This window comes from Salmo salar, chromosome ssa09 (genome assembly GCF_905237065.1).
Source record: "Salmo salar chromosome ssa09, Ssal_v3.1, whole genome shotgun sequence".
Lineage (NCBI taxonomy): Eukaryota > Metazoa > Chordata > Actinopteri > Salmoniformes > Salmonidae > Salmo > Salmo salar.
This window is the reverse complement of record NC_059450.1, coordinates 2,441,581-2,459,474: the sequence shown is the minus strand read 5'-3', so window position 1 is coordinate 2,459,474 and position 17,894 is coordinate 2,441,581. Positions and strand designations below refer to the sequence as shown.

The following is a 17,894-nucleotide window of genomic DNA, read 5'->3' as shown; positions in this document are numbered from 1 at the left end:
GTCGGATTTGCGTTTATTGTCAAAGGAATGAGCATTACACCGAGGCCTGTACTCTGGAGCGGGACCGATTTGGACGTGGAGGGTCCGTCATGGTCTGGGGCGGTGTGTCACAGCATCATCGGACTGAGCTTGATGTCATTGCAGGCAATCTCAACGCTGTGCTTTACAGGGAAGACATCCTCCTCCCTCATGTGGTACCCTTCCTGCAGGCTCATCCTGACATGACCCTCCAGCATGACAATGCCACCAGCCATACTGCTTGTTCAGTGCATGATTTCCTGCAAGACAAGAATGTCAGTGTTCTGCCATGGCCAGCGAAGAGGCCGGATCTCAATCCCATTGAGCACATCTGGGACCTGTTGGATTGGAGGGTGAAGGCTAGGGCCATTCCACCCAGAAATGTGTGGGAACTTGCAGGTGCCTTGGTGGAAGAGTGGGGTAACATCTCATAGCAAGAACTGGCAAGTCTGGTGCAGTCCATGAGGAGGAGATGCACGGCAGAACTTAATGCAGCTGGTGGCCACACCAGATACTGACTGTTACTTTTGATTTTGACCCCCCCTTTGTTCAGGGACACATTATTCAATTTCTGTTAGTCACATGTCTGTGGAACTTGTTCAGTTTATTTCTCAGTTGTTGAATCTTGTTATGTTCATATAAATATTTACACATGTTAAGTTTGCTGAAAATAAACACAGTTGACAGTGAGAGGACGTTTATTTTTTGCTGAGTTTATTTAGCTGCCAGTTGAGGACTTGTGAGGCGTCTGTTTCTCAAACACCCTAATGTACTTGCCCTCTTCCTCAGTTGTGCACCCTGGCATCCCACTCCACTTTCTATTCTGGTTAGAGCCAGTTTGCGCTATTCTGTGAAGGGAGTTGTACGAGATCTTCAGTTTCTTGGCAATTTCTCTCATGGAATACCCTTCATTTCTCAGAACAAGAATAGACTGACGAGTTTCAGAAGAAAGTTCTTTGTTTCTGGCCATTTTGAGCCTGTAATCTAACCCACAAATGCTGATGCTCCAGATACTCAACTAGTCTAAAGAAGCCCAGTTTTATTGCTTCTTTAATCAGGACAACAGTTTTCAGCTGTGCTAACATAATTGTAAAAGGGTTTTGTAATGATCAATTAGCCTTTTAAAATGATAAACTTAGATGAGCTATTTATTTATTTTACCTAGTTTTTAACCAGGTAGGCCAGTTGAGAACAAGTTCTCATTTACAACTGCGACCTGGCCAAGATAAAGCAAAGCAGTTTGACAAAAACAACACAGAGTTACACATGGGATAAACAAACGTACAGTCAATAACACAATAGAAAAATCTGTATACAGTGTGTGCAAATGAAGTAAGGATGTAAGGCAATAAATAGGCCAATAGCGGCAAAGTAATTACAATTTAGCAATTTGCACTGGAGTGATATATGTGCAGATGAGGATGTGCAAGTAGAAATACTGGCGTGCAAAAGATCAGGAAAAACAAAAACAAATATGGGGATAAGGTAGGTAGTTGGTTGGATGGGCTATTTACAGATGGCTGTGTACAGCTGCAGCGATCGGTAAGCTGCTCTGACAGCTGACGCTTAAAGTTAGTGAGGGAGATACAAGTCTCCAACTTCAGTGATTTTTGCAATTCGTTCCAGTCATTGGCAGCAGAGAACTGGAAGGAAAGGCAGCCAAAGGGATGACTTTGGGGATGACCAGTGAAATATACCTGCTGGAGAGCGTGCTACGGGTGGGTGTTGCTATGGTGACCAGTGAACTGAGATAAGGCGGAGCTTAATCTAGCAAAGACTTAAAGATGACCTGGAGCCAGTGGGTTCGGCGACGGATATGTAGCGAGGACCAGCCAACGAGAGAGTACAGGTCGCAGTGGTGGGTAGTATATGGGGCTTTGTTGACAAAACGGATGGCACTGTGATAGACTACATCCAATTTGCTGAGTAGAGTGTTGGAGACTATTTTGTAAATGACATCACCGAAGTCAAGGATCGGTAGGATAGTCAGTTTTACGAGAGAATGTTTGGCAGCATGAGCGAAGGATGCTTTGTTGCGAAATAGGAAGCCTATTTAGATTTAATTTTGGATTGGATATGCTTAATGTGAGTCTGGAAGGAGAGTTTGCAGTCTAACCAGACACCTAGGTATTTGTAGTTGTCCACATATTCTAAGTCAGAACCATCCAGAGTAGTGATGCTAGCCAGGTGGGTGGGTGCGGGCAGCGATCGGTTGAAGAGCATGCATTTAGTTTTACTTGCATTTAAGAGCAGTTGGAGGCTAAGGAAGGAGTGTTGTATGGCATTGTAGCTTGTCTGGAAGTTTGTTAACACAGTGTCCAAAGAAGGGCCAGATGTATACAGAATGGTGTCGTCTGCGTGGTGGATCAGAGAATCACCAGCCACAAGAGCGACATCATTGATGTATACAGAGAAAAGAGTCGGCCCGAGAATTGAACCCTGTGGCACCCCCATAGAGACTCTGATTTGACACACTGAACTATCTGAGAAGTAGTTGGTGAACCAGGCGAGGCAGTCATTTGAGAAACCAAGGCTGTTGAGTCTGCCAATAACAATGTCGTGATTGACAGAGTCGAAAGCCTTGGCCAGGTCGATGAAGACGGCTGCACAGTATTGTCTTTTATCGATGGCGGTTATGATATTGTTTAGGACCTTGAGCACGGCTAAGGTGCACCCATGACCAGCTCGGAAACCAGATTGCATGGCGGCGAAGGTACGGTGGGATTCGAAATGGTCGGTGATCTGTTTGTTAACTTGGCTTTCGAAGACTAGAAAGGAAGGGTATGATAGGTATAGGTCTGTAACAGTTTGGGTCTAGAGTGTCTCCCCCTTTGAAGAGGGGGATGACCGCAGCAGATTTCCAATCTTTAGGGATCTCAGACGATACGAAAGAGAGGTTGAACAGGCTAATAATAGGGGTTGCAACAATTGTGGCAGTTCATTTTACAAAGGGTCCATACTGTCTAGCCCGGCTGATTTGTAGGGGTCTAGATTTTGCAGCTCTTTTAGAACGTCAGCTATCTGGATTTGGGTGAAGGAGAAATGGGGAGGCTTGGGCAAATTGCTGTGGGGGGTGCAGAGCTGTTGACCGGGTTAGGGGTAGCCAGGTGGAAAGCATGGCCAGCCGTAGAAAAACGCTTATTGAAATTCTTGATTATCGTATATTTATCGGTGGTAACAGTGTTTCCTAGCCTCAGTGCAGTGGGCAGCTGGGAGGAGGTGCTCTTATTCTCCATGGACTTTACAGTGTCCCAGAACGTTTTTGAGTTTGTGCTACAGGATGCAAATTTCTGTTTGAAAAAGCTAGCCTTTGCTTTCCTAACTGCCTGTGTATATTGGTTCCTAACTTCACTGAAAAGTTGCATATTGCGGGGGAAATTCGATGCTAATGTCGTACGCCACAGGATGTTTTTGTGCTGGTCAAGGGCAGTCAAGTCTGGAGTGAACCAAGGGCTATATCTGTTCTCAGTATAACATTTTTTGAACGGGGCATGCTTACTTAAGATGGTGAGGAAGCCACTTTTAAAGAATAACCAGCCATCCTCTACTGACGAAATGAGGTCAATATCCTTCCATGATACCCGGGCCAGGTCGATTAGAAAGGCCTGCTCGCTGAAGTGTTTTAGGGAACGTTTGACAGTGATGAGGGGTGGTTGTTTGACCGCGGACCCATTACGGACGCAGGCAATGAGCCAGTGATCGCTGAGATCCTGGTTGTAGACAGCATTGGTGTATTTAGAGGGGAGGTTGATCAGGATGATATCTATGAGGGTGCTCGTGTTTACGGATTTAGGGTTGTACCTGGTAGGTTCCTTGATAATTTGTGTGAGATTGAGGGCATCTAGCTTAGATTGTAGGATGGCCGGGGTGTTAAGCATATCCCAGTTTAGGTCACCTAACAAGGACTAGTCTCCCAGTCCCTGCCACTGAAAAAAATCCCCACAGCATGATCCTGCCAACACCATGCTTCACCATAGGGACAGTGCCAGGTTTCCTCCAGACGTGACGCTTGGCATTCAGGCCAAAGAGTTCCAGGGTAAAGTTGATCATTTTATAACGAGGACAGCAATCACTTTTGCGAGGCACACTGCATGGCCAAAGTGAGAGGAAAAGAGAAGATCATTCCGTAAAAACTTCAAACCATTGGATTTTGAGATGGCGGTGAAACCCAAGTTGTGCTATGTATTCATAGGCTACGTCATAGCTCATTTGTAAACGGTAAGTATTGATACATTACTTGCTCAAACACAGAATCAAAGTCAGGAAACAAAAAACATAGGCTACATTATCCCCCCCTAATCTGATAGTGGTGAGTTACCCACCCACACACACTCAGACAGATCCAGCTCAGACAGATTCAGCTCAGAGGCCCAACTCATGAGCTCCATCAGCAGCAGATTCTACTTTAGTATGGAAAATTGTGTTTATGCAACAAATGTTAGAGCATCGAATCGCATCGATTCATTCTTTAATCAAACTGAATCACACAGAATAATTTCAAACTAAAAAGTATCATTCCTGAGGTTTGATTTGAATAGGGCAATCTATAAGCACATACAAAAGGATATTGAGGATCTGAAAGGATTATGTATGGAGGGATGGTCTAAGATCCCTACCAATGTGTCTCCAACTCATAAAACATTTTAGAAAAAAGCTCAGGGTTTCAATCATTTTGACCACTATCTTTTTTTAAATTTGTTTTATTATATTACTTGTTAAACAAAATATCTTTCACTGAGCAATTGTATTAGTATAAAGCCATTTTGTTTGCACACAATATATCTCAGTATTTGAATTATTTATTTTATACAGTAATTTTTGCTCTATCAATGGTGTCAATAATTTCTGACCACACTGCCTTCAGAAAGTATTCAAACCCCTGGACTTTTTCCCACATTTTGTTGTGTTACAGCCTGAATAAAAAAAATGAATTTAGATTTTGTGTCACTGGCCTACACACAATACCCCATAACATCAAAGGGTAATTATGTTTTTCAACATTTTTACAAATTAATAGAAACATTTAAGCTGAAATGTCTTGAGCCAATAAGTATTCAATTTGCTTAACAAATCACTTAATAAGTTGCATGGACTCATTCCGTGTTCAATAATAGTGGTTAACATGATTTTTTAATAACTACCCCATCTCTGTACCCCACACACAACTATCTGTAAGGTCCCGCAATTGAGTAGTGAATTTCAATAAATGAGCAAATATTGTACAATCTAGGTGTGCAAAGCTCTTAAAGACTTGCCCAAAGGGACTCACAGCTGTAATCGCCACCAAAGGTGCTTCTACAAAGTATTTACTTAGAAATAGTTATGTAAATGTGATATTTATGCATTTCATTAAAAACATGTTTTCACTTCGTCATAATGGGGTATTGTGTGAAGAAGGGTGACAAAAAAGATATGTTTAATCCATTTTGAATTCAGGCTGTAACACAACAAAATGTGGAATAAGTCCAGGGGTTTGAATACTTTCTGAAGACACTATGTCAATGTGTTATTTCTGTATTTCATTTTCAATAAATTAGGAAACATTTCTAAAAATATATTTGCACTTTTTCATTACGGGGTATTGTTTGTAGATGGGTAAAAAATAAATCTATTTCATAAATTTTGAATTGAGGCTGTAACACAATACAATGCGGAATAAGTCAAGGGGTATTAATACTTTCTGAAAGCACTGTGTGCATGTATGGGGATTTTCTGGGGTAACGACATGAACAAAGAGGACACGGTTCAATACCAATCAGCTACTTATTGTGTATCTACCTAGCTACAAAATCAACAACTTTTACAGTTGCTAGTATTTAATCCCTGCTTGCAAACCCAATTTGATAAAGATGAAACGTTTAATACTTAATTGATTGGTTAAGTGACTGATCTGTTAGTTGGTTGATTGATTGGTTAAGTGGCTGATTGATTAAATGATGTATTAGTTCATTTGTTGATGGACTAAATGACCGATTGAGGACGGTCCAGTACCTTTGACTCGAGGTAGACATTGGCAGAGGACATCTTGGCGATCTTGAAGATGCACACGGCCAGCGAGACGGCGCAGAGTACGAAGAGACTGTCATTGACCAGCACTCGGGCCAGCACCACCTGCCTCACCTCTGCCTCGCCCACGTTGCCCCCAATGCCACCGTGCACCAGCATGGCGCATGTTAGGTTCACCACAAGGAAGAAAAGGCTGGAAAAGATGAACGCCAGGCGAATGGGCACCCTGTGCAAAAAACACACAATTATAGGTGGTACACAACTAGCTTACTACACACACAGGGCTCTAAAGTACGACAAAATATTTAATTGTTGTAATGGTGAGACTTCCCTGTAGCATTGTTTCCTGATCGTAGATTAGTGTCACACCAAACAGTTCAAAATATCTGACCCATATTACCAGGGGATTTATTTTTTTCTTCTTGTCGTGGGTCATAAAACTACATGCAGGGCGCATTTGTTTTACAACTTGTTTAGTCATGTTTGGGACCTGATTAGCTAGCTTGCTAACAACCTGGTAACTTCATCAGTATTTCCAAAAATTTGGAGGCACATAAAAAAATGAAGGGATAGCTTCTTCTGGAGAGATGTCTTTTATTTTATACATTTTATTTTATAAATTGTATTTATTTAACCTATATTTAACTAGGCAAGTCAGTTAAGAACAAATTCTTATTTTCAATGATGGCCTAGGAACAGTGGGTTAACTGCCTTGTTCAGTCTTGCATGTCGTCATCACAAACATGTCGCTCTTATAGACAGACAGTGTACGATTTTCAATGCAACGCAATCTCAATATAAAAATAGTGCTTTTAGATAATGTAGAAACCTAATATTCCACAAATGACTTTTTTAATTTCAATGACAGGTATTTATTTGTACCAACATTTTAGCTTTTTATAATAAGCTAATGTATTGACAGGGTTACACATATGACTTTCTAGGGCACAGCATGTGCTTTAGAAGTAGCTACAATTAATACAGGCTGTATTTCAAATCAAATTTGGGAGCACCAGTGCTATCAATGAATGTTTTTTTATTTAGAGCCCTTTACACACAACATTACAATAATACTACACAACAATAAATTGACCATAAGCTTGAAACACCCCAAACCTAATCCCATTCTACTGCACTGGCTCACTTGATCTTCACAGTTCCCCCTCTCTCTTTCTCTCCTAACTCTTCCTTTAGACCCTCCCCCCTTGCAGGATGTGTGTGTGTATTGTGTATTAGTGTGGGTGTGTGTATGTGTGAGAGTGAGTGAGGCGGGGGATTGTAGAGTACCGTGATGGAAAGGGGGGGGGGGTTGTGTGGTGGATTTGGGGATTTGAGCTCACAGCTTTTCACTCTGCATCAGACATTAAATCGGCTGATCAAAGTGTTTATTAGTCCAGAAATTTGGACCCCACCATCCGAGGTCCACATCAAAAAGTCAAGGGTGGAGACAGCTTAGACAAAGCTCAGGGGGCATAATTAGATTTCATCAAGGTTATCGGGCACTCTGTTCCAATGTATTTACAATAATACCCTTCAGTCATACAGTAGAAACCAGAGTCATAGATACTGTACACACAGAGCTTGGCAAACTTGGTTTTGTATCTAGGGCTTGGAGTATCTGAACGAGAGCCATGCTGGCACCAAAGGTTTGAAAGATCCCATTCTAGTAAGAATGTATTAGAATGTTGTTATCATGTTATGTTAGTCCCATAGAGTGATTTGCAATTGGCAGAAACGTTAGCAACTGCAATGCATCTACCTTTTTCAATTTTAGTAACAGATTTTAAGGGGGTTTCGAGGGGGTTTGACAAGGTCCCACATAAGACTTAACTGTTGTGTGTCGCTACAACCAACCATTGCATTTCAACTCTAATTTATTTTTCACCAAAAAACATCCATTCTAATACACCTGGGTTATTGGACATTTGATGCCCTCCTGCCCAACATCCTCCTGCCCAACACCCTTCTTGGTCACTCGCCCCACCCCACCCATCAAAAACGCAGTTAGACTAACCCAGATACTGACTCACCAGAATTCCACTTACTTGTATTTGTTAATCTCCGGAGAATATTTCGCATTGGCTTTAAACATTATCTGGGGAGACAGAATGGGAGGGGGGAGGTACACATTGTTATTAACAGTTTACTCGTCATTAAATATTCAAACATTGATATTACTGAGGAGAACAGAAAAGCATGTGCGACTGGCCAATATGTGGTGGAAGCAGTCTGACTCAAAATGGCCACCAATGTGAATCACAAAGATGGATGCCGGGCTGGTGGGCTCAATGACTCTGTATATATGAATGGACAAAGCCATCGATCACGTGACACCATTCGTTCCTATGTGAAAACTCAATAGTGCATTTGAAGGCCAGGAAGTCTCTTAAAACCTGTTGTGGATAGGGGGCAGTATTTTCACGGCCGGGTGAAAAAAACGTACCCGATTTAATCTGGTTACTACTCTTGCCCAGAAACTAGAATATGCATATAATTAGTAGATTTGGATAGAAAATACTCTAAAGTTTCTAAAACTGTTTGAATGGTGTCTGAGTATAACTGAACTCAAATGGCAGGCAAAACCCTGAGAAGATTCCAAGCAGGAAGTGGCCTGTCTGACAATTTGTAGTCCTTCTGTTGCATTTCTATCAAAATTACAGTATCTGAGCTGTTACGTGACACTTTCTAAGGCTTCCATTGGCTCTCTAAAGCCTTCAGAAACCGGATTGACACGTCTGTCTCTGGGAAGATAACAGGAGCCCAGTTTGTCAGTGGACTGCCTGGTGACAGAGAGATTAGAGATGCGCGTTCACGAGACCTCGCCATTTTTTCTTTTCCTCTTTGAATGAATACAACATTGTCCGGTTGGAATATTATTGCTATTTTACAAGAAAAATTGCATAAAAATTGATTTTAAACAGCATTTGACATGCTTCTAGGTACGGTAATGGAACATTTTGAAATTTTTGGTCTCGAAATGCGCTCGCGCGTTACCCTTTGGATAGTGACCTGAACGCATGAACAAAACGGGGATATCTGGACATAACTATGGATTATTTGGAACAAAAACAACATTTGTTGTGGAAGTAGCAGTCCTGGGAGTGCATTCTGACGAAGAACAGCAAAGGTAATACAATTTTTCTAATAGTAATTCTGAGTTTAGGTTGCCCCGAAGTTGGCAGGTGTCTGAATAGCTAGCCTGTGATGGCTGAGCTATGTACTCAGAATATTGCAAAATGTGCTTTCGCCGAAAAGCTATTTTAAAAATTGGACATAGCGATTGCATAAAGGAGTTCTGTATCTATAATTCTTAAAATAATTGTAATGTATTTTCGTTGTTAGTAAATTCACCGGAAGTTTTGGGTGGGTATGCTAGTTCTGAACATCACATGCTAATGTAAAAAGCTGGTTTTTGATATAAATATGAACTTGATTGAACAAAACATGCATGTATTGTATAACAATGTCCTAGGAGTGTCATCTGATGAAGATCAAAGGTTAGTGCTGCATTTAGCTGTGGTTTGGGTTTTTGTGACATATATGCTTGCTTTGAAAATGGCTGTGTGATTATTTTTAGCTGGGTACTCTCCTAACATAATCTAATGTTTTGCTTTCGCTGTAAAGCCTTTTTGAAATCGGACAATGTGGTTGGATTAACGAGTCTTATCTTTCAAATAGTGTCAAATGTTTGAGAAATTGAAGTCAAAGCATTTTTAAGGTTTTTTGTATTTCACGCCACGCTCTACCATTGGATATCGGTGAGGCGTGGGAGATTTATGTTGACATAACATGCTCAGTTTGAGATACTCCAGGAAGTGATGTTGCAGGCTAGCTCAGTGCTGCCCCCTTTCATAAAGTATCTCAAGTTGAAGGCCAAATGGGTACCGCAGGCTGCCTTGAGCAACTAAATTACCCCAATAACTTTTTATGTGTGCAATTTTTAAATAATATGTTCAAGTGCATACAACTGGTGTAATAGAAGTAATTATTGGTCCCATGATTGTCTTCAGAATGTATTTTATTTACACGAAGATTGCCATTTTCACCTTCACTATAATGACGGATCCTGTTTTCTGCAAACAATGCCTGCAGTAATGCGGTCAGCATTGAACTTCGTGGCTTCAATGAGGGGGCAGTCGTTGTCCCCTACTTGGGGTGCACACTTTGGTTGTGGACGAAAGGGGGTAAAATGTTAAGCTTGGGATGGCACAATAGTGTGAAAAGGGTCAAATTCTGTGGACAAAGGAGACCAACTGTTCGGCAACATCTGCGGACCAACAGTCTGATTGTCGGGGGACGCTGGCACGGATGGGGTTAAGGTCTCTGCTGACAATGCCTTGGCGGTCTGCCACAGAGGCTTGATGAGAAATTACCAGTCAGCGTCTATAAGCAAGGTTGTGCCCAGATAGACCTAAAATCTGGGCTAAATCTTTGGGGCTGGCTGGAAGCCAGATGAAGAGTGGGGGATCAGCAGGGGATACAGACTCTCCTCTTCCCTCCACCCCTGAACCGCTGTGTCCCTTCCCTTCTTTCTAATCCTCATTGATGAAGCAGTCCTTGAGAAAAAGGAGTGGAGCACAGACAGAGCCATCATAGGGCCTACACAAATCATTATCCACAGCGGTTTACACACCATGAGGATAAGATGTAATCATTAACACTGGGCCCCCTGGCCCAGCTCTATCTGTGTGTGTGTGTGTGTAATAGAGAGACAGAGAGAGACAGAGAGAGACAGAGACAGAGAGAGAACGAGAGACATACAATATACAGTTGAAGTCGGAAGTTTACATACACTCAGGTTGGAATATTAAAACTTGTTTTTCAACTACTCCACAAATTTCTTGTTAACAAACTATAGTTTTGGCAAGTCGGTTAGAACATCTACTTTGTGCATGACACAAGTAATTTTTCCAACAATTGTTTACAGACAGATTACTTAACTTATAATTCACTGCATCACAATTCCAGCGTGTCAGAAGTGTACATACACTAAGTTGACTGTGCCTTTAAACAGCTTGGAAAATTCCAGAAAATGATGTCATGGCTTTAGAAGATCTGATAGGCTAATTGACATAATTTGAGTCAAATGGAGGTGTACCTGTGGATGTACTTCAAGGCCTACCTTAAAACTCAGTGTCTCTCTGCTTGACATCATGGGAAAATCAAAAGAAATCAGACAAGACCTCAGAAAAAAATTGTAGACCTCCACAAGTTTGGGTCGAAAAGTGCAAATCAATCCCAGAACAACAGCAAAGGACCTTTGAAGATAATGGAGGAAACAGGTACAAAAGTATCTATATCAACATTAAAACAAGTTGCAATCTACTGCAGAGATAGCCTGCAGAGTTCTGTCTTACTATCCAGGTCTGTACCCAAACAATTCGAGCTTCTACTTTTAAAAATCCATCTTTCCAGAAACAAGTCTCTCACCGTTGCCGCTTGCTATAGACCACCCTCTACCCTGGACACCATATGTGAATTGATTGCCCCCACATCTATCCTCAGAGCTCGTGCTGAACCCACCAGGTACAACCACCAGGTACAACCCCAAATCCGTAAACACGGGCACCCTCATAGATATCATCCTAACCAACTTGCCCTCCAAATATACCTCTGCTGTTTTCAACCAAGACCTCAGCGATCACTGCCTCATTGCCTGCATCCATTAATGGGTCTGTGGTCAAACGACCACCCCTCATCACTGTCAAACGCTCCCTAAAACACTTCAGCGAGCAGGCCTTTCTAATCGACCTGGCCCGGGTATCCTGGAAGGATATTGACCTCATCCCGTCAGTAGAGGATGCCTGGTTATTCTTTAAAAGTTCCTTCCTCACCATCTTAAATAAGCATGCCCCATTAAAAAAATTTAGAACCAGGAACAGATATAGCCCTTGGTTCTCTCCAGACCTGACTGCCCTTGACCAGCACAAAAACATCCTGTGGCGTTCTGCATTAACATCGAACAGCCCCGTGATATGCAACTTTTCAGGGAAGTTAGGAACAAATATACACAGGCAGTTAGGAAAGCGAAGGCTAGCTTTTTCAAACAGAAATTTGCATCCGGTAGCACAAACTCAAAAAGTTCTGGGACACTGTAAAGTCCATGGAAAATAAGAGCACCTCCTCCCAGCTGCCCACTGCACTGAGGCTAGGAAAACACTTACCACCGATAAATCCACTATAATAGAAAATTTCAATAAGCATTTTTCTACAGCTGGCCATGCTTTCCACCTGGCTACCCCTACCCAGGTCAACAGCCCTGCGCTCCCCACAGCAACTCGCCCAAACCTCCCCCACCTCTCCTTCACACAAATCCAGATAGCTGATGTTCTGAAAGAGCTGCAAAATCTGGACCCCTACAAATCAGCCGGGCTAGACAATCTGGACCCACTCTTTCTAAAATTATCTGCCGAAATCGTTGCAACCCCTATTACTAGCCTGTTCAACCTCTTTCGTATCGTCTGAGATTCCCATAGATTGGAAAGCTGCCGCGGTCATCCCCCTCTTCAAAAGGGGGAGACACTCTAGACCCAAACTGCTACAGACCTATATCTATTCTACCCTGCCTTTCTAAGGTCTTCGAAAGCCAAGTTAACAAACAGATGACCTATCATTTCGAATCCCACCGTACCTTCTCCGCTATGCAATCTGGTTTCAGAGCTGGTCATGGGTGCACCTCAGCCAAGCTCAAGGTCCTAAAGGATATCATAACCGCCATGGATAAGAGACATTACAGTGCAGCCGTATTCATCAAACTGGCTAAGGCTTTCGACTCTGTCAATCACAACATTGTTATTAGCAGACTCAACAGCCTTGGTTTCTCAAATGACTGCCTCGCCTGGGTCACCAACTACTTCTCTGATAGAGTTCAGTATGTCAAATCGGAGGGCCTGTTGTCCGGACCTCTGGCAATCTCTATGGGGGTGCCACAGGGTTCAATTCTCGGGGCGACTCTCTTCTCTGTATACATCAATGATGTCGCTCTCGCTGCTGGTGATTCTCTGATCCACCTCTACGCAGACGACACCATTCTGTATACCTCTGGCCTTCTTTGGACACTGTGTTAACTAACCTTCAGACGAGCTTCAATGCCATACAACACTCCTTCCGTGGCCTCCAACTGCTCTTAACCTGTTGGGGCTAGGGGGCAGTATTTTCACGGCTGGATAAAAAAACGTACCCGATTTAATCTGGTTACTAATCCTACCCAGTAACTAGAATATGCATATTATTAATAGATTTGGATAGAAAACACCCTAAAGTTTCTAAAACTGTTTGAATGGTGTCTGTGAGTATAACAGAACTCATTTGGCAGGCAAAACCCTGAGACAGATTCTGACAGGAAGTGGATACCTGATGTGTTGAATTACCTTTAAGCCTATGCCATTGAAACACACAGGGGCTTATTAATGTTTTGGCACTTCCTATTGCTTCCACTAGATGTCACCAGCCTTTACAAAGTGTTTTGAGTCTTCTACTGTGAGATCTGACCGAACAAGAGCCTTGGAACGGTGATGGCCGATTAGACTCTGGCGCGCGAGGTCATGTTGGGTACCCTCGTTCCAATACGTTTTAAAAGAGAATGCATTCGTCCACCTTGAATATTATTCATGTTCTGGTTAAAAAAGGCACTAATGATTTATGCTATACAACGTTTGACATGTTTGAACGAACGTAAATATATTTTTTCCCCTCGTTCATGAAGTGAAGTCCATGTGCTAACAACACGGAGCTTTTTGGACATAAATGATGAGCTTTTTTGAACAAAACTACATTCGTTATGGACCTGGGATTCCTGGAAGTGACATCTGATGAAGAGAATCAAAGGTAATGGATTATTTACATAGTATTTTCGATTTTAGATCTCTCCAACATGGCCGTTTGTCTGTATCGCAAAGCGTATTTTTCTGGGCGCAGTGCTCAGATTATTGCAAAGTGTGATTTCCCAGTAAGGTTATTTTTAAATCTGGCAAGTCGATTGCGTTCAAGAGATGTAAATCTATAATTCTTTAAATGACAATATAATATTTTACCAATGTTTTCTAATATTAATTATTTAATTTGTTGTGCTGACTTGACTGCCGGTTATTGGAGGGAAACGATTTCCTGAACATCAACGCCATAGTAAAACGCTGTTTTTGGATATAAATATGAACTTGATAGAACTAAAAATGCATGTATTGTCTAACATAATGTCCTAGGAGTGTCATCTGATGGAGATTGTCAAAGGTTAGTGCATCATTTTAGCTGGTTTTATGGTTTTGGTGACGCCTGTCTTTGAATTGACAAAACATTACACACAGCTTTTGTCAATGTACTCTCCTAACATAATCTAACTTTATCCTTTCGCCGTAAAACCTTTTTGAAATCGGACAACGTGGTTAGATTAAGGAGATGTTTATCTTTCAAAGGGTGTAAGATAGTTGTATGTTTGAAAAATTTGAATTTTGACATTTATTTGGTTTCAAATTTGCCGCTCTTGAAATGCACCTGCTGTTGATAGGGTGCACCACGGGTGGCAAGCTAGCGTCCCACATAGCCCCAAGAGGTTAAAAGCAAGTAAAATTAAATGCATGCTCTTCAATCGATCACTGCCCGCACCTGCTCACCCGTCCAGCATCACTACTCTGGACAGTTCTGACTTAGAATATGTGGACAACTACAAATACCTAGGTGTCTGGTTAGACTGTACACTCTCCTTCCAGACTCACATTAAACATCTCCAATCCAAAATTAAATCTAGAATCAGCTTCCTATTCCGCATCAAAGCATCCTTCACGTATGCTGCCAAACATACCCTCGTAAAACTGACTATCCTACCGATCCTAGACTTCGGCGATGTCATTTACAAAATAGCCTCTCTACTCAACAAATTGGATTCAGTCTACCACAGTTCCATCCGTTTTGTCACCAAAGCCCCATATACTACCCACCACAGAGACCTGTACACTCTCGTTGGCTGGCCCTCGAGTCATATTCGTCGCCAAACCCACTGGCTCCAGGTCATCTACAAGTCTCTGTTAAATAAAGGTGAAATAAATTGTAAAAAATAACCTGAAAGGCTGCTCAGCAAGGAAGAAGCCACTGCTCTAAAACCACCATAAAAAAGCCAGACTATGGTTTGCAACTGCACATGGGGACAAAGATCGCACTTTTTGGTCTGGTCTGATGAAACAAAAATAGAACGGTTTGGCCATAATGACCATCGTTATGTTTGGAGGAAAAATGGGGAGCTTGCAAGCCAAAGAACACCATCCCAACCGCGAAGCACAGGGGGGGTAGAATCATGTTGTGGGAGTGCTTTGCTGCAAGAGAGACTGGTGCACTTCAGAAAAAAAACGGCATCATGAGGAAGGGAAATTATGTGGATATATTGAAGCAACATCTCAAGACATCAGTCAGGAAGTTGAAGCTTGGTCGCAAATGGGTCTTCCAAATGGACAATGACCCCAAGCATACTTCCAAAGTTGTGGCAAAATGGCTTAAGGACAACAAATTCAAGGTATTGGAGTGGCCATCACAAAGCCCTGACCTCAATCCTATAGAAAATGTGTGGGCAGAACTGAAAAAGCGTGTGCGAGCAAGGAGGCCTACAAACCTGACTCAGTTACACCAGCTCTTTCAGGAGGAATGGGCCAAAATGCACCCAACTTATTGTGGGAAGCTTGTTGAAGGCTACCTGAAACGTTTGACCCAAGTTAAACAATTTAAAGGCAATGCTACCAAATACTAATTGAGTGTATGTAAACTTCTGAACCACTGGGAATGTGATGAAAGAAATAAAAGCTGAAATAAATAATTCTCTCTACTATTATTCTGACATTTCACATTCTTAAAATAAAGTGTTGATCCAAACTGACCTAAGACAGGTAATTTTTACTAGGATTAAATGTCAGGAATTGTGAAAAACTGAGTTTAAATGTATTTGGCTAAGGTGTATTTAAACTTCCGACTGAGACGGTTAGTAATGATGTGGGGGCTGTGCTTTGGCAAAGTGGGTGGGGTTATATCCTGCCTGGTTGGCCCTGTCCGGGGGTGTCATCGGACGGGGCCACAGTGTCTCCCGACCCCTCCTGTCTCAGCCTCCAGTATTTATGCTGCAACAGTTTGTGTCAGGGGGCTAGGATCAGTCTGTTATATCTGGAGTATTTCTCCTGTCTCATCAGGTGTCCTGTGTGAATTTAAGTATGCTCCCTCTAACGCTCTCTCTTTTCTCTCGGAGGACCTGAGCCCTAAGACCATGCCTCAGGACTACCTGGCCTGATGACTCCTTGCTGTCCCCAGTCCACCTGGTCATGCTGCTGCTGCAGTTTCAACTGTTCTGCCTGCGGCTATGGACCCTGACCCGTTCACCGGACGTGGTACCTTGTCCCGGACCTGCTGTTTTCGACTCGCTCTCTCTCTACCGCAACTGCTGTCTCTAACTCTGAATGATTGGCTATGAAAAGCCAACTGACATTTACTCCTGAGGTGCTGACCTGTTGCACCCTCTACAACCACTGTGATTATTATTATTTGACCCTGCCCTGCTGGTCATCTATGAACATTTGAACATCTTGGACATCTTGGACATGTACTGTTGTAATCTCCACTCGGGACAGCCAAAAGAGGACTGGCTACCCCCTCAGAGCCTGGTTCCTCTCTAGGTTTCCGCCTTTCTAGGGAGTTTTTGTTAGCCACCGTGCTTCTACATCTGCATTGTTTGCGGTTTGGGTTTTTAGGGTGGGTTTCTGTAAAAAGGTCTTTATAAATACATTTGATCGATTGATAACATGTGCCATGTGGGTCATCCTTGTCATTGAGGCTGTGGACAGCTGAGTGACACACCTTAATAGATGTTTGACACATTGTGCTGGTCCCTTGAGTGAATCAACAGCCATCTCTCATCTAGAATCATAGCAGGCCACACACACACCTTCAGAGCTTCAATATTCACACAAACACATATACACCACCTGCTGTGTGAGCTGCTGTACCCACCACACTGGAAATGTAAAACAAACAAAAAGGCACATGCAGGCTCTCCCTTTTTAACACTCCATTTGCATCTGATTGCTATACCCCGCACTACTTGTTGACAGCTTCACAAGCACTCAGCTCTCATCATTGTGTTTTCGTTTGTGTTTCTCTTGATAGTCATCCCCATGCAAGGGACAATGATTTGAATTAGAATCTACAAATTGACTCTGAAAATGTGGGTTGGACACACATTTACATTGTAACACTTACAGGGGTGTCCAGTGTCCCCATTACTGTACTGATTTGTTATGGAAATGCCCAGCAACCCGAGAAGCTGTACTCCTGCAAAGGAACCTCTATACTCTTTTTACACTACTAAGCCGAGCCAAACTATACTGCACTGATTTGCACACATCCACCATAGTTGCTGGAACCATGCTGGAAAGGAGAATCTGAATCAAAAACATCCAAGCCAGCATCAAAACGAATTCAGGTCAGCACAATAGTGTGAAAAGGGAAATATAGGGGCATAAAACATCAGTATCCTCAACAGAATTCCCTTCAAATGGAAGCCAGGACCAGGGCTGAGGGAGGATTAAACAGCAGGGTAAATCCATTTGAATTCAATAACTTTTTGACAGCATTCCTTTTGTTTTAAACTTTCTATACATGTTTACCCATGGAAGAAGGGGTCAGAAAGTGACTTTTTGGGCCTGAATGCCAAAACATTCAAGAGAAAAGTATTCAAAGTTACCAATTTTGCTACAATGAGACATTCATCACCGGAAAAAATTACAGACAGGGTGATCAAACTACTTCATCACTTAATACAAATTATTTATTTTTTCCCCACCTTGAATGACAATGATCTAAAAATGCATAAATTGCATTTTTTTTTCGTATTATGTTGT

At 42.3% G+C, this 17,894-nt stretch overlaps 1 protein-coding gene across 4 annotated transcripts in view; it reads right to left on the bottom strand.

The window, feature by feature from the left end:
* LOC106610616 (G protein-coupled receptor 137Ba) overlaps window positions 1–17,894 on the bottom strand; it is a 73,413-nt gene that overhangs the window by 24,865 nt on the left and 30,654 nt on the right. For all 4 annotated transcript variants that reach the window (XM_014210023.2, XM_014210024.2, XM_014210025.2 and 1 more), the window contains exons 2-3: window positions 8,070–8,119; window positions 6,010–6,250 (exon numbers count right to left, since the gene is read on the bottom strand). In XM_014210023.2, the coding sequence (XP_014065498.1) occupies window positions 6,010–6,250; window positions 8,070–8,119 (291 nt within the window). The remainder of the gene's footprint in view (window positions 1–6,009; window positions 6,251–8,069; window positions 8,120–17,894) is intronic.